The sequence below is a fragment of the Aplosporella prunicola genome, assembly GCF_010093885.1.
Source record: "Aplosporella prunicola CBS 121167 unplaced genomic scaffold K452scaffold_2, whole genome shotgun sequence".
In the NCBI taxonomy this organism is placed as follows: domain Eukaryota; kingdom Fungi; phylum Ascomycota; class Dothideomycetes; order Botryosphaeriales; family Aplosporellaceae; genus Aplosporella; species Aplosporella prunicola.
The window spans coordinates 410,557-431,500 of NW_022983530.1; the positions used below are offsets into that span (position 1 = coordinate 410,557).

Consider the following 20,944-nt stretch of genomic DNA (forward strand, 5'->3'; position numbering starts at 1 on the left):
CCGCGTGGAGACCGGAGAGGCTGAAATCCGAAACACGCCAACCCAGCATCGCGTCGCACGCAGGCCGCCCTCTCAGCGACCCCCTCGGCCGACTGGACGGCCACGAACGCATCGCCAATCTTGCCGCCCTTGAGCCACGTCGTGCAGGCCAATCGTTACTACCCTGGACCTCGACTCTGCCGGCATGCCGGGGCGCGCATTGCAGCCAAGCCCAAGCCGACGGCGCTCAAGCTGGCCCGCGGGCCCAAGGCCTCGTGGATGAGGCCCGTCATCCCCAAAGTGTGTCGATCAACGCGAGCTTTGGCGGCTGCCGAGCGTTTCATTCTACGGAACGGATCTGGATCCAGCTTGGCCTGGGAGGCTTTGCTTGTAATGCGCAACATAGCCGTGTGGGGAACAGCCATGTCTCTGCCCCTGCGCGAAATGCAGAGTCAGTCTGCGGCCTGAATGTAAAATGCGCCGGTGCCCTCTTACTTCACTTTTCCGGTGTGCATGCATCTGCTCTCATTTTGGTCCGGCCTTTCGTTTTTTGCCTACTTCGTACCTAATCGTCCCCATTCTCTCCTTGAGCCTCTGGCGGTACGTGCCGGCACGTTGTCCGTCGTTGAAAGACCAGTCCTTCCCTTTTCCTCGAGAGACCTGGCGTCTGTGACTTCACTAATTCTCAACGTGTTGATGTAAGTATTTCAGTCATCTGCTACAGGCAGAGGCGGCCGTCTCGTTTGGCTTTTATCCCGTTCCAACCTCCGAGCTACCTCTCGTCCTCTTCCGTTTCACTTTTCCTGCGTCTCAGTTCATTCTGTACCACTCCTCCCACACTCAAATGTCTATCTTTGTTCTCTACGTTTTATGTCTGTATCACAGGTGGTCATGCCAAACTGTGTTGCTGGCTGGACAGCATCAAGTCCCTTTTTAGATCAGGGTTAACCATCTCATAGCACATTCATTGAGCACGCCTGAGCTCAGCACATTCTTTTAAGAAGACTTATAAGTCTTCCTCTTCAAGTCTTTTCAACGAGGCCGCTCCAGGCACCGTACATACTATTTCTTACTTCTACATCGGCCATTTCATTCGTTCAAAATGAAGCACTTTGCTGCTATCGCCTCTCTTTCGGCTCTGCTGGCCGCTCCCGTCCTGGCTCTGCCCTCCGTTCTGTCTGAACGTTCTACCAACGTCAGCCATATTTGGGAAAGCGAGATCGCTTCCTCAACAACCACAGAGGAGCCCTCCAGCACCGAATCTTACACAGGCGCCGAAATCGCATCTGCACTCGCATCTGCCATTTCTGAGCCTGTCAACTCTTCTACTCACGAGTCTGGTGGCGAGTTACACGTCGTTCTCTTCAACCGGTCGCATCCCGAGCCTCCGGAGGTTGAGCACATCTTGAATCGCCTGGACCTTACAACCGAACATACCGATGTTGTCTACACCTTCAACAACTCGCAGTTTCGTGGCTTTGCTGCCTACATGAAAGAACACTGTATAAAGGCGCTAAATGACATGGTTGAGATTGGTACCGTTGAGCAATCCTTCCGGATGAAAGCTCTCGACGTCACAACTCGCCCAAGCTCGCCTTGGGGCCTGCAGCGCATCTCTAGCACTTCCCAGGTCTCTGGAGACACCAAAGACGCCCTCAATTTCACCTATTCGTACGAGGGAAACGAGTTGGGCAAGGGCGTCGATATCTACGTCGTTGACACAGGTGTCTACGTCGACCATATGGTCTTCGGCGGCCGCGCGGTCCACGGTTGGACCGGCTTCCCGGAACAAAACCGTTCGAATACTGGCTGGGAGTACCCCCTTGGCGACCACACTGACGGTAATGGCCATGGCACTCACGTTGCTGGCACCGCTGGCGGCTCAAATGTGGGCATTGCCTCCGGAGCTAACATTATTGCCGTTCGTGTCCTCGATGAGAGCGGTGGTGGCAACTCTGAGAACACCTATGCGGGCATTGATTGGGTCATCAATCGGCACGACAAGCGCAAGACAGAGCCCGATTTTGTGGGCAGCGTACTCAGCATGTCGTTCGGCATGTCAATCATCAACAAAACTATCACCGACCATATCATATACGCTACCGAGGCTGGTATCCACGCTTCCGTCGCATCCGGCAACGAAGGTGGCAACTCCTGTGACTACACTCCCTCAAATGCTGGCGGAGCCGGTAGCAATGTTGTCTCCGTTGGTAGCATCGGTATTTCGGACGAGATCTCTTCATTCAGCAACACTGGCAAGTGCACCGATATCTTCGCCCCTGGTGAGGATGTCCTGTCCTCCTGGATAGACCTTAAGAATGGTACGACCAACAAACTTCAGTACAAGAGTGGCACCAGCATGGCGTGTCCTCATGTAACTGGTATCATGGCCTACTTAGCTGCCAAGAACAGCACATTGGCACATGATCCTGCCGCCATGAAAACGTACCTGACTACTACTGCGATTCAAAACCAGGTTTCTGGCTCTGTGCTTGACCTGGCTACAACTTCGAAGGTCCTTGCCAACAATGGCATTATGGGTACCGTTACCAGCAAGCTCAGGCGGGGTTTCAGAAATATGTTCAATGCCCGCGCGAATGAGGATGCGATGAGTTTGTTTGAACTCGCCGAGGATAGCGGAGACCAACTGCAGTGGTAAAAGACACTTCACCTACGAAAAGTGTGTAGCCTTCAGTATTTCATGTTTCCTTCAGTTTCACTTCTACGTCAATATTTCCTTATACCTCGATGTTTAACTCGCTTCATTATACCCGCATCTGCGAATAGAAGAAAAGCGTACTGTCCCATAGAACTTTCAGCGTTGGTGTTTAACACGGGCCGCTTCCGAAAATATTCATAGTATAGATAACCGTCATTTCGGTGATACTCTCAATCTCGGCACTCCAAGCCAATGAATATCATCAATAGTGTCCAGAACACTAATGGTATATTTTTGCATACTATACGCCTCCTAGAACCTCGTCCGTGCAAGCAGTTCGCATGGAGTTATATGGATCGTCAACAAGGAACATAATTGTGGAGCTAATGAAGGGGCAGCCTGCCGGTCAGCTGAGAGCGGGCCGCCAGTGTTCCGGTTCACCTTCACGGAATGTTCCTTGGAGAAGTTCAGGGTCATTCTCGAACTCCTCGCATAGCCGTCTTTGATTAGCCAAGCCTTTACTCCACTGTCAAACACCCGGCTTACGAGTTCACCGCCCGGCCATAGCTGCGGGAACGTCGGCAAGTCGGCATGCTCCCTCAGCCCCCTGCCCGAGCTCGCCATCGGCAAGAACTTCGTAGGAACTGTAGCAATATGCCCTTCCCTCTGAGTGTGCTAACAGTGTGTCGGGGGAACAGCACTGGGAGGCGCCGGACGTGCCCTTCGTAAACAATATCACCGGCGCTGCCTTAATTAGGCCGTCTAGCCTGGCGAAAAGCTCCTCCTTGCTCGTCTAATTGTGGCGGCTGTATTCCGGTGCGGTCTTGCGGTCATTGGTATCCGGTGCGTGGAAGTAGACTAGGAGGACTTTAGGGCGGGAAGTTGGAAGGCGAAGTCGGCGTCGGTGGTGATCTCGGTGACGGTGGTATGCGCCTCAGTCATTTTGAGAGGATGATACCTGTATATGGCTGGTCTTTGGGCGTCTTTCCAAGTGGGCAAGTCGAGCCAGAGGTAGCTGTCGGTCGGGAAGTACGTCACCCAGCTCATCAACCTAGGCGGTCACCACGTCGGGACTAGCCTGGGTGATTTTGCCCGCGACGCGGTCGAAAAAGTCCAGTCAACAGTCAACACAGCACTCTACCGTCGCCCTAGGTACCACATCAGGTGTATGCTCTACGAGCATGAAGATGAGGCTGATGGCGAGGCTTTGGAGCTGGACATACACCTGGAGTGCGAGCGGGAACAATGGGGAGCTTTGGATGCATTTGGAGTGGGCGCTGGGAGTTGGCTGGGAAACATTCAGGCGCTCTATGGTATCTATATCTAAGGGTTTTGTGTGGTCTCCTGAACGACCATAGCCAATTCAGCCAATTTTGGTGCACAGATCTAGTTGGCACGCTGGCCCTCAAGCGTGCCCTCTTTCTCAACCGCGTCCGCAGGCTTGCCCTGCGTGTCCGCCCTGTTCTGAACAATGCGGAGGAGGTTCCTGAGCAAAACCACAATAGTAACCTTGCCGATGGCAGGGACGTAAATTGAGGCCTTCTCCTTGACGTCCGGGTTGAAGTTCTGTGGTGATTAGTATGAACCACAAAGCAAATCACAGAGATAATCCCTACCTTCTCGCTGGAGAAGTTGATACACACAGCACCGGGTCGCAAAAGGTGAACTGGGACCTTGAACTTGTCGCCAGGGACACCGCTGATGACAACATCACTCAAAGGCAGGATCTGCTCCAGATCCCAGCCCGACTTCTCCTCAACGACGTGGGCTCGCTTCCGCAGCCCCTCGCCTCTGGAGTACTGCTGCACATCATCAATGTCCTTCGAGTATACGACTGCGCCATCGTTGGCCAGCAGGGCCGCCAGCGGCCTTCCAACAACCTCAGACCTGTTGATGACGGTGATGGTGTGGCCGTGCAGGCGGTTTCCGTAGGGCAGGATGGTGTTGTAGATCTGGAGGTGCTCCAAGATCTTGATGACGGCAAGCGGGGTGCAGGGCAGGATGCTCTTGCGGGTCTGGTCGTTGTCGAGGAAGCGGACGTTGCGGTACATGTTGGAGACGTAGCGGTGGGTGAGACCCTCGACGTCCTTGGACACATCGACGACGTTCTGCAGGTACTGGTCCTGGCGGGTGCCGAAGATGGGGTAGTAGACCATGATGCCGTCGACCTTGTCGTCGACGTTGGCCTTGATGATGGCATCTTCAAGCTCCTCGCGGTCAACCTCGCGGAGCTCGTACTGGAAGCCGCTTCGAGCACGTCAGACAATCATCTTGGGCGCATGGGCGAAGCGCGATTGCTCACTTTTCACGCGCCGTCTTTCCAGTCCACTCGGCATAGGTGCGCGCGGCCGGGTCACCACTGGCCAGGAAGCCAACGAGCAGCGGGGCTCTGTTGATTTCCCTCAGGCCTTCCTGCACCTCGGCAAGAAGCTTTTTGGCGACGTTGCCGGCGAGGACGACCTTGCAGATGGGGGCTTCGGCCATGGTGAAATGGATTGAGAGGAGTGACAAGATATATTCAGCTACATGGTAGTAAGTCTCGCGGAGGAGCTTCCAGCAGAGGGCCGCGTTTGACTATAATTTTTCGCTAGTCGGCCTTGCGCCCCTCATTCTTGCCGGTACCGGGGCCTTGGATCTTTGCCGCTTACGGCTTGGCGCCATCTGTGGCCGCAGCGCCTTGGATTGGCGTCATTCCTAATCTTTGCCCGCCATTCGACCTGGGAGACCTCTGCCCGCCATGTCTGATATCCAGCTGTATTTGTTCGAGCACGGCAAGAACAAAGACGAGGCCGCCCGCATAGCTGCTCAGACGGCCCAACGTACGCCTTCCATTCGCCCCACCACGCCTTGTCCCATGCTAACCACGTGCCAGGCCTCGAGAGCAAAACCCTCAAGCTTTTTGAGCTGGTAGAGTCGCTCGGCGAATACCTAAACAACGATGACACCCAGACAAGGGCAAAGGGTAAAAAAACACGCCTTGAGGGCTTTTTCCACTCTTACTGACTGGGATTAGCAATGGCCTACCTGGCCGAAGTCTTGTCCGCAACGCCGCAAAAGATCTTTACCAGACAACACCGTAAGTCTCTGTCTACCTCGTCACCCATCTCTTGTCCGCCAATGAGCGACGAGGCATTTGAGAAGTCTCCATGAGAAGAGCAAATGCTCCGCCGCCGCAAGATATGGGCCGCGGAGATAATGTTTTTTATTCCCCGGTGTGCGCTGACTGAGACCTTACAGGAAACTTGCTTTGCGACTTCATCCTATCCCGGATAGTAAATGATGGAGAGGGGCTTGAGACACCCCCTTGTCTTTCTTCTTGCGCAAAAGGGCTCATGGCTCTTGAAGAACGAGGCCAATGGGAAAAAGAAAGGGTCCAAACAGTCCTTACAACTTTCATCGATAACACCCACCCTCTGCGCAGGTTTAAGCAGCAGAGCGAGCGCTACTCAGTCCTTCAACTTATAGATTTGCTTGTGGCCAAGTACAGGGATGCAGTGCACAGCATTCACCAGACTTCTCCAGACTTCCTGTCAAACTTCATTTCTTACTTTGACGGAGAAAAAGACCCTCGCAACCTAATGGTGGTCTTCTCCATTCTCAAAGTCCCAATGGCTGAATGGACTGTAGGCGCAGATGCGCAGGACCTCTTCGATGCCGTCTTCAATTACTTTCCCATCACATTCAGACCTCCGCCAGACGACCCTTACGGCATCACGGCGCAACATTTGAAAGATCGTCTACGGGAGTGCATTGCATCGACTGGAGAGTTTGCACCGTATTCTTTCCCGGCGCTGCTGGACAAGCTTGACTCGACCTCCATGAACACAAAGGTATGTTAGAATGTCAATCAAAGTCAACCTGCCTTCTGACCGCAAGCAGCGAGATGTGCTCCAAGCAATCATTTCATGCGTTCAAGAGTATGGTCCAACGACAATCTCATTGTATTCAGTCACGTTATGGGATGCATTGAAATTTGAGATTCTGAACTCGCAGGAGGAAGATCTGGCAGAAGAAGCCTTAGCGGCACTCGCTGAGATTGCGAAGCAGCTTTCGCAAAACAGTGCGGGTTCATTGAACGCCTACCTCAAGCCAATCGCTAAAGAAAGCAACGAGCATCTCGAAGATGCACCGACCAAGCAGTCGGCAGCGTCAGGGCGTATCCTCAACGCAGTCGCCAAGGTTTCGCCAGAGGTTGCGGACTACATGATTGGAGCGATACTTCCTAACCTCTTCACACTATATCAGACTTCCGATACCATGGCGAAGAGGAGAGGACTTGTCGAAGTCCTAGCACAGCTCATCCGGGCAGACATGGAAGTTTATGGTCAATGGCGGGTAGTGGAAGCGCCTGTGCTACAGTCAGGAGGCAGGACGCCAAACAACGCGCTCTTGAGATTCAGGGACCAAGCACTAGAACTGATGAGCAACGGCCTTGCGACTGCACCTCTCAAGGAAGTGTCTTTCCGACTGGCCACTATGGACGGGCTGCTGCAGCTCAGCAAAGACCGCCTGGTACTCAACGATGAGGACGTTGCTAAAATCATCAAACTTTTTCACGATGTCGTTATCTCAGAAGAATCCTATGGCAAGGACGAGATGAAGACTGCCGCCATCGGTGGTCTCGTCGAAATTGCCCATCAAAAACCTCAACTCGTAATTGAGAAGGCTTTCCCTGCCTTCATGGTAGAGTTGCCCGACAATGACACCGATGGTTCAGATACGTATGTTCCGGTTCTTGAGGCTTTCGCAAAACTTGGTAGCGAAGAGCAGATCTTCCAAACTGTTGTCCTCCGTCTCAAGAACAAGCTGAATGCAGCTGTGCAACAACAAGCCTCACAGAGGTACATAATTGCCTTGTTATCGGCGATGCTTTATGCATTCTCGCAAGGTTCTCCAAAACTCGAAGGGACCGCGGATAGTTGTCCGTACTATGATGATATCATCGTACCCTTACTATTACAGATCTTTGCCCCCGAGTCATCACAAGCGTTTGACAATGAGACCGCCCTCGACTTAATTGGTCGCCTATCCAACATCATCCTGCGCAAACAGCCCCTTCATATCCAAACTAGCAAGATCTCCACTGAGACATACAGTCTCTTTTCAGGAGAAAAGCCAGAAGAGTCTCCTCCCTTCAACATGGAGATCACACCTGAGAGGAGGCGTAAAATCATCGTTTCCACGCATATCCTTGCGGCTCTTAGGAGGGAAGCGACGTTGCCAGTGGAAAGCAAAGTCGTTTTAACGTCATTGCTAAAACTCGCTGTTCTCGACGACGTCTCTCCAAGGATACGGCTGGCCACCCAATGCCAAGTTTCTCTCATTGTCAACAAATTTATTCCAACTGCAGAGCTCAAAGAGACCATTGGTGGTATTCTCTACGAGCCTCTCAATTTGTTTGGCTCAGACGGATTGAATGAGCAAACCATCCGCGTCATTTTCGCCATCATCAAAGGTCTTGCTCTGCGTAATGCGCCTATTCTATCAACAACACTCCCCTCTCTCCTCAATCTTCTCACCGACCCTAAGCATGGCCTCATTGTTGCGCGCGGCTTTTCCAGTATCTTGCAACCGGATGATATTTTGACCAAATACAACTACTGCCAGGTATCTGGGCTGCACAAACAAAAGGTCTTCAACCTTGTGGTTCCAGAACTGGCAGCTTCTTTCAAGGATGCCGCCTCGCATACCAAGGCACATTACCTGATTGCACTGGCCGGCGTGTTGCGATGGCTGCCTTATGGCATCATCGAGCCAGAGCTGGGCTCATTGATACCGCTTTTACTGCAGTCGCTGGACCTCAACGCTGAGGATGACGTTAAGAAAGCGACCATCGACACACTCATCGCTATCCTTGGCAACAATCCGAAGTCCATCGAAGAGCATGCCAGTAGCCTCATCAGCCGTCTGCTGACCACAGCCACCACCAAGACCAATCCGCCAGCGGTGCGCGCTGTCGCACTGAAGTGCCTTAGCCTAGTCCCCACGCAGTTGAGGGGTGAAGTCGTGCTGCCGTTCAAGAGGCAGGTGGTGAAGAAATTGACCGCGGCGCTAGACGATGGGAAGAGAGCAGTCCGAACCGAAGCAGTACGCTGCCGAGGAAGTTGGTTGGCGGCGGATGAACCAGATGACGATGACGATTAGGGTGAGAAAGGTAGGGATGGATGGAATAGAAAGATTTCTGAAGGATTATTGCGTAGGTAGGGAATAGATTTTTCTTCTTTACGTCAAAGATCCATATGTTGATCCTTCTTCTCTGGTCAATTGAACTATACTTCAACAGAAAGTCAGCCGGTAGACGAGGTTTGTGCTCGCCAATGTTTGCTTTTGATTGATCGCAGAGATATTTCGTCGCGAAATAAAAGCCATAAATTGTTGCCAACGCTGAAAATAGTTTGTACACTGGTCGACAAGACGGAGATGTTGCTTTCCAAAATCTAGCTTGACAAACTAGACTCTTCACATCTAGACAATATAGGCCAATCGCTCAGGTCTGTCCTGGGTTGGTATAATCATCAACAACAGTCAGGCATTCGCTGATGGCTCTAGATAATTTGCGCACCTCTTGACCATATGTTAAACGCATACTGCCTACTGAATAACTGCGAGTATATAGATACGCAAGAACGTGGGTACTCAACGAAGGTATGAAAGTATGAAGATCAAGGGTACGAAAGTTTGGTAGGCAAGTAAGTCATATACATTATAGGTGTAATGTCACATGGGGTGGGGAAAATAGCCAAAAAAAAAGGATAGAAAAATTGGTTGGAACCTTCACTGATACGTACTGTCAAAGAGATAATGTGAGGAGCTATGCAGTAATACTGTCACTACAAATGTTAGATCCAAAGCTGTGATCTGTGTTTGTTTCAAGCGTGTAAAGGGAAACTATAATCGTGTTAACACGAGATGGCACTATAACAGGTTAATTTTCCTCATTCACACGCTCTTAGCATTCGATGTCGGTTACACAGTGTCCGAGCGTCTAAATCTAGCTTATAAGTGCCTCCTCCTCCACCCATCTTTCAACTCCAACCTTCACTTTTCTACTTCTCTTTGCTGGACGCCACCAAGCTTCATACCGGTTGTGAACTATCACCCAAGCTGACAGACCGCCATCTACGCCGTCGGGCGCGGAACATGATGGCGGCTCACTCCATTACTAACACAACTTTCCAGTGTCAACTAATCAATACTGGTCCTGCTCTCGATCGTCTTCCGGAAGAGATAATCCAAGAAATCATTAAAAAGCTTGGCGACGATGTTGAGGGGTTCAACAACCTCAGACTCACCTGCAGATCTCTAGAATACTCGACTCACGACAAGTTCTTGAACAATGTCTTCCGGAAGGGCGACTATGAGAACGACTTTGGGATACTGTGTATAGGTCACATAAAGGTCGGAACCAAAGACCTAGGGAACTGGGCAGTAGCCATGAAGCGACCGCAGATTTCAGAGTATTTTGAAATCCTCTACATTCATCCGGACCCAAGAAGCGACATGAAAGCAGTGGCACAACATCTTAAGGAGAGGAAATATCGCGATGATGTCGAGGAGCTGGCTACTCTTTTTGGCAACCTTACCTTACGCTCACACCCAAACAGCATAAAAGAAGCGGCACACCGTCTCAAGGAGAAAAATTACGACGAGGATGCTGAGGTTCTTGCTGCAATTTTTAGCAGCATGAAAAACCTACGCATGATCGTTCTCAGATGCCTGTTCTCTATCTGGGAAAAAGATAAGCTTAATATTGGGGTTAACGATGCACTATCTGACACCAAGGCTGTCCAAGCTGAAAGGGTTTCTCACACTATGTTCATGATTCTATCGGCATTATCAAAGATTCCTATGAGACAACTTTCTAGAATAAGTTTCGGTACAGCGGGTGTCAATCGAGACACTTGGGCACCCGAAATCTGGACACTTGAACATCCACCTAACACGCTCAGGGCTTTAAGACAGTGCGGCTTCCATGGGCTTTCATCCATCGACTTATGTTTGTCTAACAGAAGCGGAGATGCTCCCATGAATTGGACGCAAGATAGAGCGGCAAATGCGCTTATCAAGTTCTTGGCTGCTATTCCATGCTTGGAGTATCTAATTCTTGCTATCGCACCGGATTCTGTATTCGGGCCGAGGGTCGTAAAAAGGTTCTTGCAGGAGTACCATAATCCAAATCTCTTTTACTTCCAATTTGACGATTTTATTGTTCCTGACAGTAAAGATCTGCTCAACTTCTTCGAGAAGCACAAGAGCACGTTGAGAGCAGTCATCCTCAGAAAGATCCACCTGTGCGACAACGGCTGGAAAGTGCTTTTCCAAAAGATGTGTGAGGAGCTGCATCTTGGCAACATCATGCTTGATGGACTTTTCGTATTGCAGCAAAACGCCTACTGGTCTGTCATCTTTCCTTGGTGTGAATACGGTTTCATGAGCTGCCCTGGAGCCAGTGGTTTCAATGAACGTCAGGAAGAGGAAGTTACGGACGAACTGAGACGTGCTGCAGATGAATACCAAAGCACTGAAACGAGATATGAGGACGATAATTTCATCGACCGGGTAAGTCGAGCGGCATCCACTTTCTGTATTATATACTGACAGCTTTGATTCAGATGCGGCGAGGGACAACAACCAGATCCATGATCTCCATGAAGAGCTTACGCTATGTTCATGAAGTCCTCGGCTGGGCCCCAACGGCAGGGGATCTCTTGAACTAGATCATGGTAACCCAGCTAATCTGGAATGATCAGTGAGCAGATGTTCGTAAAGGTGGAGAAGCCTCAACAGTATGCGGTGAAACATATGGCAGAGTTTTTGCTAAGAGGATATGTCCTCCGAATTCGATATTCGACGAGAAGCGTCTCAACAAGGGCCAGTGCAGGTATGGTTGCTAGTAGAGCTTAAGTCATTCGGGAGATCGGGGTACCCATGAGAATTGCCTACCTAGATATTTTTCAAGGGCTCTGATAATTCTGCATTGTATAACATAAGATTGCTAATGCTCTGCATGAGTAGGTAGCAAGGTTAGATAAGGTAGGTAGCCACTCACTCAGTAAACTTCTTGTCATCCAGGTACGTCTTCCGTCTGTCTATTACTTCACCTATCATCCAACAGCGGAGACCGACCAGTCTTCTAGGAAAGTGCGTCCAAAACCACCTACCCGACGCAGCTGCGAGAGCAAGGGAGAAATCCCGGAGACGCGTTCCTCCTTCCACATTCTTCCATTCACACCGCCCCTCCTTCCTCTTTCAGCGCAGCCCTGTGTCTGGTAGGAAACGGTCAGCACTTGACATGGAAACACCCTGAGGTTTGGATTAAATAATCTCGCATATGATGAGCGCATTCAACGTTGAATTCAAGAGCAAGCGTGAGTCAGGTTGTCAGCAGTGTTGGGCAAAAAAGTGGTGCGGTAAAAACCTTAGAAATCAGGCGAGCATAAGCTTAACATAATAAGCACGGAGGGATGTGGGAAAGACGGACGAGGTATGGCGCAATCCCGTAGGTCGAAGGGAGCTCCAACAAACCCACCCTATCAGTGTACGCGTTGACCACAAAACTCGGGGCTTATCAGGCAAAGAGTGGATCGTTATCGAACAAAAATAGAGTCGCACTGACTTGGGATCCGAGATGAGATCTCGGCTCCAGCTGCTCAAAGTACCCGATCGAACATCTTGCGGTGGTCGAAGATTCAGATTTGGAGAGAAAGAGAGAGAGAGACGCCTTGTGCGCAGGGCGCGAAGTCTTCTCGTCAGTTAGATAAAGAGCAGCGGGAACGAGTGGGCATCATAGCGCACCGGCCCGTCCGCCCCCGGCCGACCAACCAACCAACCACCAACCTTACCTACCCACCACGGTGCGGTACTCCGCCTTCGGACTCCGAATGGAGCTGCTGACTGCTGCGGCTGAGCTGGCCCTCAGTACAAAAGTATCCGTATCGCCTCCGTCTGGCACCCGTGAACTTTTTTGCATCCTGCACACTGCCGCATAGTGACCAGCTGCGCCATGGCCGCCTTCGCGACAACGTCGGACCCCACCTTTCAGCTACCCCGCCTGCTGTGTTTACATGGTATGTAATTTCTACATTCACAACCCCACATCGCTAAAGCGAACTCAGGCGGCGGTGTGACTGCCGAAGTCTTCCGCCTGCAAGCGCGCGCTTTCGTCTCAGCCTTGAGCCCCTACTTCCGCCTCGTCTTCGCCGACGGCCCATTCTTTTGCGACGCCGGCCCTGGCGTGTTGCCTGTGTATGCCGACTTGGGACCTTACCGACGCTGGCTGCGCTGGCAACCTCATCATCTAGACGTTGATTCAGAAACCACTGTCGAGGAAATTCGGTACCAGCTGGAGCTTGCCATGGAAGAAGACGATAGGCGTGGGGCAGTAGGCGAGTGGGCGGGCTTTCTAGGCTTCAGCCAAGGTGGAAAGCTAGCAGCGAGTTTGCTGTTTGAGGCTCAGAAGAGGAGGGAGAGGAGGGAAGGGAGTGGATGGGCTTACGAAGACGATGGCGCCAGCAGCGAAGAGATTGATGGTGAGGAGACGATGCTATGGAAGCAGAACTGGCGGTTTGCTGTCTGCATGGCCGCCAGAGCGCCGCTCGTTGCCTTGTCGCCGGGCAGCGAAAAAATCTCATCATTTGTGTCTGCAGGTGGTGTTTCGGAGGGCTTCGATTTCGAGGCTGCCGGTAAACCCGGGCCGGAAGCGTTGCTAAGAGCGCCGACGCTGCATATTCATGGGCTGAAGGATCCGGGTCTGCATCTACATCAGATACTACTGGATGCGTACTGCGCACCAGGCAGCGCTACGTTAGTCGAATGGGATGGCGACCATAGAGTGCCTCTGAAGGCGAAGGATATGGAAGGCATCACAAGGGCGATCTTGGAGACGGCAAAGAAGGGTGGTGTGGAGCCGGGCAAAAAGCAAGACCTTGAGACGTAGCGTCGAGCTAGTGTGGAGTTGGATCGACGGAGAATTGAGCCATTGGATCACTGTGGGGAAGCGGATTGCTATCCAAGCGCGGGAGGGGTATGTTTCTCCGCTTTCTGCAAGGCGATCAGTAAGGGGGGTGGTCCCTTGATGGGTGTTGGTCGCGGTGCGTGTTTTCTTTTGATCAGACCATCGGATATATGTCGGGATAAACAGAGACGGCTTCCAAGCTGACGTCAAAGTAGGCAGGCCGTAAACACTAGATATAGAGGAATGCATTCCATCCGATCAGTGTTTTGGGGATCGGCCGGGAGAGCCCTTGCGCGCGCACGTGACAGCAGGAATCGGTGAAATTGGGATGCAAGGCAATGGGACTCGGGCTCGTGGCATGAGCCTCGTCAGCTAGTTATGTTCCAATGTTTTGGAGGTGCATAGGTAGGGTGGGAAGCAGCAGCGTTGTCAAGAGAGGCACACGACGACTAGTTAGCTACGTATGATTCGAGGCGGAGCAACTCCGCGCGACTCTCCATCTCCAATGCTCGTATGACGATGGGCCGACTGGTCACTGGAGCGCAGTACGGGCGATCGACGTTGGGAAAAAAAGGCGAGCGATCTGCCGGGTTGTTCTGGAAACGTGGGAGAGCAGGCACGCCCGTATGTACGAGTAGGATGCAGCGCGGCTTTGTCCCTAGCGCTGCCGGAGGGTCATGTGGTGACGGCTCGACCGCGTTGCTGCTTTGGCTTTGGCGTGTGGGCCGAAGCCAGTAAGCGGGGTCCTGCCTGTCTGGCTGTTGTTCGAATCGACGTGAATTTGTGCTCACTGCAACCACCACCGCCCCAAAAACGCGCCCCGGCCCCCGACAACGCTCTTTTGCCTGTGCGACCGTCCCGCTCCCTCCAGACAATGCTGCTTGGCCACAAGCCCTGAGCTGCTCTCTGCCGCCCGACCGTCCGCCGACTCCCGCCGCCCTCGACCCCGACACCGACAACGACGACCCTGCACCCACAGCACTCTCGCACCCCCGGCCCTCCCAATTCGACAGCCCATCGCCCTCTGGTCATGATGGTCTGCCTCTCCATCGCCGCATAACTGCCTAGATTCCGCCTGCCTACCCCGCGGCACGGCCTGGGGAGACGGGTAGAGGGGTGGGCCCCCGGCTTTGCTTGAACACACCACCTCCCGCTCCATCCCTACCACCCACCATGGACTCCGCCCAGAAACAAACCTTGGCCCCTCCCGCCGTCACCGCCCTGAAGCTCGAGGCCACCAGTGCCCCCCGTGCCCGTCAGCCCATGGAGAGGTCCGTTAGCCAAAGCATTCGCGACGAAATGGAGGATCTCAAAGAAGCCGCCGAGCAGGCCCTCAATGTCCTTTTGGACCTGAACATGGACAGCACCATACGCTCCGTCAGCCCGTCATGGCGAGAGGTTGTCGGAACCGACCCCGACTCGGTCGTGGGAAAGCCAATCGCAGACTATCTTGTGGGAAACAAGCGCGCCTTTGCCGACGCTGTCGATAACATGAAGCAAGACGATGCTCGGAGCCGTCTCATTCGTTTCTGTATGCACATGGGCCCGGCTTCCAGATTGAAACCAAAGCGCGAGGCGCAGTCGGCCGAAGAGCCTGCTGAAGAGCGCCCTGAAGAGTCGGACCAAATTTTGAACCTGGAAGCCCAGGGCATCATGTCCTATAACCCAACATCAGGAAACGACTGTCACGTAAGTCGGAATTTTACATTGACTCGAGATTCGACCGACTGACATCATGACAGACCATGTGGATGATAAAGCCTTCAGTGGTTCGCGAAGTCACAATTGACTTGCCAGGAATACTTGTCGAATCTCTTGGAGTTGGTGCAGAAGTGCTCGCATGCTATCTAACCGAACTTGCAGAAGCTGGAGCGGATGATCCTGCGACGCATCCACCCCCGCCCGCCGTCCTCTGCCGCATTTGTGAACGTCATATCAACCCGTGGTGGTTCGAGAAGCACACCGATCTTTGCCTGCAGGAGCATCGGGCGGAGATGGAAGTGCAAATGGCACAGGAAAACCTCAGCGACCACCGCAATGCCATTGTCAAAGTCTTGGATGCCCTAGAAGCCAGCTCGCAACGCACGTCCCGGCCACTGTCCGCAGACATGAATTCTCCTGCCCCTCCGACGCCGGAATACAAGGGGCTCCCTATCTCTCCTGCGTCGACCCCTTCTTCTGGACTTTCTTCGGGAAGAGCTTCACCTGCATCGCCGCCCTCCCGTTCACGCGACCGTTCTTCCGGAGTCGGGCACCGTCGGGCACGATCTTTTGCAATACGGCGGCCTGTGTCGAGGATTGTGGAGCTGGTCTTGGATCTGTGCGATACTGCCTTGGAAATTAACACGCCGGCAATTAAAGACAACCGAGGTCAGCTGACGACCGAGCTGAGGACCCAATCTCCGCAATCCGAAAATCGTATCTCCCAAGTGATGCAGTGGCAATCCCCCAGTATTGGCATCAATGAAGGAGAGCAGGGTCTGTTTCAGTTGTGTGAGGATACGGCAAAGTACTCCAAGGCAAAGGTCGATGCCATTTTCCGGTATCGCAGGATTCTCGAGTACTCGGAGCGCATTCGTGGCGAGTTCGAGATCCTTGTGCAAGAATGCATCGAGGCCGCCATTTCCAAGGCCCAGAGCATTGCTCGGGGTGAGTTGAGCGATTCGGGCGAAAGTACGGCTAGCCAAACCGATGACAATACTTTCGAGGGTGAAACGCCAGATGCTCAACCAGAAGAGGGCCTTTTCCCTTGTTCCCTAGAAAATCCCTCGTCTTTGACAGCAGCTATGCGCAATTCTAGCGACTCTTCCCATCTTCACATGGGTCGTCGACCCTCGTCGGCCGCAACTTCTACGAGATCAAGCAGTCCTCGGGGTAGTCAGACACCACGGTCACACGGAGGCGCCATTAGCATAGTGTCCCACAGCAAACGTGCGTCTATGCATTTTGAGAGCGACACAGGAGCCGACAGTGACAGCAGTATGCGGTCATCTGTCATGTCTGGACCACGGAGAGCCGAGTCTCCCAGTTCCGAAATGGGCCTTAAAAGAGTAACGAGTTCCCGTGAACGCAAGCGCCGGAGTCTCATTCTCCCAAGTGTCATGCAAAACAGCAGGCAACAGTCTCCAGCGAGACAACATCCACAGCCACCTTCCTCACCTTTAAGGATGTCAAAAGGCCAAGGTAGAGGGCCAGGTGGCTCGGATGCTATTCACTCACCCATCACTTCTCCAATCTTGTCGACAAGCGAGTTTTCGTCTCCAGCACTCACAGCGCAGCATGTGCACCATCACCGACGACAATCGTCCACAGCTGGTTCTGATGTACTTCGCCCGCCGGTGTCGCCGCGTTTAATTCCCAGTAGCAATCCGCAGCCCAGGGCTGTGCCGCCCTCGATCAAGGACTTCGAGATCATCAAGCCGATCAGCAAAGGTGCTTTCGGCAGTGTGTACCTGTCCAAGAAGAAGTCCACAGGTGACTACTTTGCTATCAAAGTTCTCAAGAAGGCAGACATGATTGCAAAGAACCAAGTCACCAATGTCAAAGCAGAGAGAGCGATCATGATGTGGCAAGGAGAGAGTGATTTCGTCGCCAAGCTCTACTGGACATTTTCCAGCAAAGACTATCTCTATCTCGTCATGGAATACCTAAATGGTGGAGATTGTGCTTCGCTCATCAAGGTTCTTGGTGCGTTGCCTGAAGACTGGGCCAAGAAATATCTCGCGGAGGTGGTGCTTGGTGTGGAGCATCTGCATAGTCGGGGGATTGTTCACCGTGATCTCAAGCCGGACAACCTCCTCATCGATCAAAAAGGTCATCTGAAATTGACAGACTTTGGTTTGTCGCGCATGGGATTGATCGGTCGTCAGAAGAGAGCCTTGAACAGCAAAGCTGACGAAGTAGCCCCGGATCTTCTCAAGCAGGGCCCTTTCCACAGAGCGCTATCGGTTACATCATCTCGATCGGCTTCATTTGATGCCCAAGGAAGTCATTCCCCACAGAACACCCCCGCCTTGACCCCTGCTCTCAGCGGCGATCTGGGCCAGCCATCATACTTCAGCTTGTCTCTTACTCAGGAACCAAGACGGGCCTCTGGCCAAAGGAGCGATAGCGGAGACAGTGAAGCACTGAATGCGCTGTTCCGCAGGTTTTCGATTGTTGACGATCACCCGACCAATCAACGCCGAATCGAGGAAGAGGTTTACATGAGCGAAGACGGCGGCGGCGGTTCTCCGGACCCATACACCCTTCAGCCCACCATCAGTCACCAGAGTGCTGTGTTGAACACCCCACCGCCTAGTTCAACAATGATGCCTCCGCCCATGGCTCTTTTTGATCCAGAGGACAGTAATCGTCGTTTTGTCGGTACTCCAGACTATCTGGCACCCGAGACGATCAATGGCAGTGGCCAAGACGAAGTCAGTGACTGGTGGTCTCTTGGTTGTATACTTTTCGAGTGTCTTTATGGATATCCTCCCTTCCATGCTGAGACGCCAGATGAAGTGTTCCAGAATATTCTCGAACGGAAAATCGACTGGCCACCTGAGGATGAGTACGAAGTGTCTGACGAGGCCAAGGACCTCATGAACCGCCTGATGTCCACCGATCCGCGGAAGCGGCTTGGTGCCAACATCGAGGACAATTTTGTCAGTGGTGGCGAGGAGATTCGTAAGCACCCATGGTTTGCTGATATGAACTGGGACTCTCTCCGTGACGATGAGGCTTCGTTTGTACCTGCCTCTGAAAACCCGGAAGATACGGAATATTTTGACGCAAGAGGTGCGACGATGCAAAATTTCGCTGCGGAATTTGAGGACCAGAACGTCTCATCCACTGGTACTCCCGGCGCGGATTACCCGGACAGGCCCCACGATGCTCTGTCGCGCGTCCGATCTCAGGTGCAAGTTAATTCTGTGAAGAGAAGTTTGATGCCGTTGCATATTCCGCCTCATGTACGCGAAGGCAGGACTAGACGGCTAAGTGAACCTATGGCCACTGACGACTTCGGAGCATTTGCTTTTAAGAATCTGCCAGTACTGGAAAAGGCCAACAAAGACGTTATCCAAAAGCTTCGTGCCGAAGCTATGCAGGCGCAAAGCAAACCTCCTTCAACAGTCACGTCTCCTTCGGTGACCTCGCCATCACCTTCTCTTGACTCAAGTCCTATGGGGCATGTTCCACTGAAGAGGACACAGTCATCAGCAAGTAAAGGGAACGGCAGACCATCATCACCTTCAGTTAGCCAAGTCAGCTCTTCTCCTAGCCGAGCCTCGCAGCCATCTTCGCCGCTTCTGGTGTCGTTCAGTACAGGCCAAAACCATGAACGGAGGAAAACTTCAAGCGGTGCTTCGTCGCTCTCGCACCAACCACCCACTGCTGGTGGCTCCTCTCTGCAGCCTGGCAGTTTCTTTGACGCGCCTAGAATGGCAAACAACGCGAAACTCCCTGGCACTTCCCCGATGAAGCAACCCAAAACACCGGGTGCCACCGTTCCACCGGAAAAAGCTAGTGCTGCTGCTCATCAGCGGCAGAACAGCTTCCCTCGTACTCGTTCTCAAACCATCGGATCGCAAGACGAAGAACCCACTAGTGCAGCATCGCACCACAAACGAAGGAGCCAGGTCTTCACTGTGTCGCCATCTTCTTCCGACAACGAAGATTCGAAACAGAAAGAGGCTCTCCTTCGAGTACATAGGCGAAGGCAAAGCACGCGTAGGATGTCTCATGTTGCTATAGATGGACCGGTCTTCAGGCCTTTGGACTGTCTTATCTGCGAGGATCACCCAGTTTCCCGTTTGGTCATGGAAAAGCTGCTCGAAAAGTTACGTTGTCGTACGATTTGCGTCCGGACTGGCCCAGAAGCAATCCGTTATGCCATGAGCGAGGTCAAATTCGACATCATAATGATGGAATATAGACTTCCACAGGTCAACGGCGCCGATGTTGCCCGCATGATTCGGGAGACTAAGAATCCCAATAGCAACACTCCGATAGTTGCCGTAACAGGCTACCTCAAGGAGCTCTCGGCACCACATCACTTCGATGCTCTTATTGAGAAACCACCGACGATTGCCAAACTCACTGAGGTGCTTGGGAGACTATGCCAATGGAGACCGCCACCCCCAAACTGGACACCAGCACAATTGCCCCCACTTGTCCCTTCCAACCTTCGCCAGGAGTCTAGTCGGTTGGAAGACAGCCCTACATCCAACTCGTCCGGCTTCGCTCAGCTGCCGCCTGGAAGCTACCGTGGCTCGAGCCGTGAAGATTCCATAAGCTCAAGTTTCTTCGGAGAGAACGACGGCCGTGGCGATGATGTTCCAGTGGTCATCAGCAAGCAAGGTACAGAAGAATGGAAAGAACGTGATCTGGCTCGTGAAATTGGTGGATTGGGCATAGCAGAGGAACAGGCTGCAGCCCTAGAAGATCAGAAAAAGCTCCTTCACCCAATGCCAGCCCCTCTACCTCTCCGTCACGAGACCTCCGCTCCGGCCGCTATGGAACATCCGGCACCCCGCAAGCAGCGCTCCTCAGAACAAATTACAGCTAAGCGACATTCGCTTGAAAAGATGAAACACGAGTCAGCGGAGTCCGGAGACGACGAGGACGAGGAACTCGGCAATTCGCCCTCGCGCGACCGTAGCCCTGGTGCTCGTAGCCCCAAGGGTAGGGCGCGTGGTTCATCTAAACTCGGCGTCGAAATGATGCGTACGAACAGCCATGGTAGTGTCATCTCCGTCGAAGAGATGGTGATTGCTGACGCCCTGGTTTCAACTCCACCTGCGGCTATCGAAGAGAATCCATTGGGTGAACACTCAGAGACTGCCCGGACACCTGCAAACAAAGAGGCAGAAACCGTTCAAGACAAAATCACTTCCCTCACTCCGCCAGAAATTCTACCCCAGCGGCCAGGTGACACGGTCAAAGAGATTGACGTCGACACTGAGGCAACTCCGAAAGCTTCACACTCCGACGTTCATGATCCAGACCCGACCCCTCGTGCTTCGACAAGCCCATCGAGAAAGGGACACACATCATCACCTTAGAAGGTGGCCACGAAGAGGGTAGATAGTTCGAAACATGCAATTCTTTTCCTTTGTTTTCCCGTCATACTGGGCGCCGTCATGCCCCAGATCAGACCGTACCTTCGCTCTTTCAGAACAAACATTTTCTTTATGGACACTTAAGCAAGCGAGGTGTTGGTGGTCATTAGTCTGGAAATTCTCTTTTTGCTGGATCTCTGCCAGGCCCAAGGATTCACAGATATGTCCATCCTGGGTAGCACCTTTCATTGGGGCACGTAGGGTTAAGGCTGTCTGCTAGGTGTGGAAACTTACACGCACGGCTGGCCG

At 52.7% G+C, this 20,944-nt stretch overlaps 6 protein-coding genes across 6 annotated transcripts; 5 read left to right on the top strand and 1 right to left on the bottom strand.

The window, feature by feature from the left end:
* Window positions 1-1,303: 1,303 nt before the first annotated feature.
* K452DRAFT_193631 (uncharacterized protein) lies at window positions 1,304-2,446 on the top strand (the record flags this gene model as incomplete). Its single annotated transcript, XM_033535891.1, has 1 exon — window positions 1,304-2,446. A coding segment is annotated over one exon (1,143 nt), but the record flags the coding sequence as incomplete, so codon positions are not given.
* A 1,439-nt stretch (window positions 2,447-3,885) lies between these two features.
* Window positions 3,886-5,164, bottom strand: K452DRAFT_241454 (uncharacterized protein). Its single transcript, XM_033537823.1, has 3 exons — window positions 4,941-5,164; window positions 4,255-4,885; window positions 3,886-4,204 (listed from the first exon to the last, which is right to left on the bottom strand). The coding sequence occupies exons 1-3, from the start codon at window positions 5,120-5,122 to the stop codon at window positions 4,025-4,027; spliced, it is 993 nt and encodes a 330-aa protein (XP_033402291.1). The 5' UTR covers window positions 5,123-5,164; the 3' UTR covers window positions 3,886-4,024.
* Window positions 5,165-5,364: 200 nt separating this feature from the next.
* K452DRAFT_241456 (uncharacterized protein) lies at window positions 5,365-9,047 on the top strand. Its single transcript, XM_033537824.1, has 5 exons — window positions 5,365-5,457; window positions 5,511-5,600; window positions 5,652-5,714; window positions 5,876-6,468; window positions 6,518-9,047. Exons 1-5 carry the CDS (start codon window positions 5,376-5,378, stop codon window positions 8,780-8,782), a joined length of 3,093 nt encoding a protein of 1,030 aa, XP_033402292.1. The 5' UTR covers window positions 5,365-5,375; the 3' UTR covers window positions 8,783-9,047.
* Window positions 9,048-10,630: 1,583 nt separating this feature from the next.
* On the top strand, window positions 10,631-11,635 carry K452DRAFT_67814 (uncharacterized protein). The gene has a single exon (XM_033547023.1). The coding sequence runs from the start codon at window positions 10,664-10,666 to the stop codon at window positions 11,234-11,236; it is 573 nt and encodes a 190-aa protein (XP_033402293.1). The 5' UTR covers window positions 10,631-10,663; the 3' UTR covers window positions 11,237-11,635.
* Window positions 11,636-12,641: 1,006 nt separating this feature from the next.
* K452DRAFT_218179 (uncharacterized protein) lies at window positions 12,642-13,574 on the top strand (the record flags this gene model as incomplete). The annotated part of the gene is made up of 3 exons (XM_033536344.1): window positions 12,642-12,705; window positions 12,754-13,119; window positions 13,159-13,574. 3 exons carry the CDS (start codon window positions 12,642-12,644, stop codon window positions 13,572-13,574), a joined length of 846 nt encoding a protein of 281 aa, XP_033402294.1.
* A 1,191-nt stretch (window positions 13,575-14,765) lies between these two features.
* On the top strand, window positions 14,766-20,638 carry K452DRAFT_218378 (uncharacterized protein; the record flags this gene model as incomplete). The annotated part of the gene is made up of 2 exons (XM_033536354.1): window positions 14,766-15,281; window positions 15,335-20,638. The coding sequence occupies 2 exons, from the start codon at window positions 14,766-14,768 to the stop codon at window positions 20,636-20,638; spliced, it is 5,820 nt and encodes a 1,939-aa protein (XP_033402295.1).
* Between the last annotated feature and the right edge of the window lie 306 nt (window positions 20,639-20,944).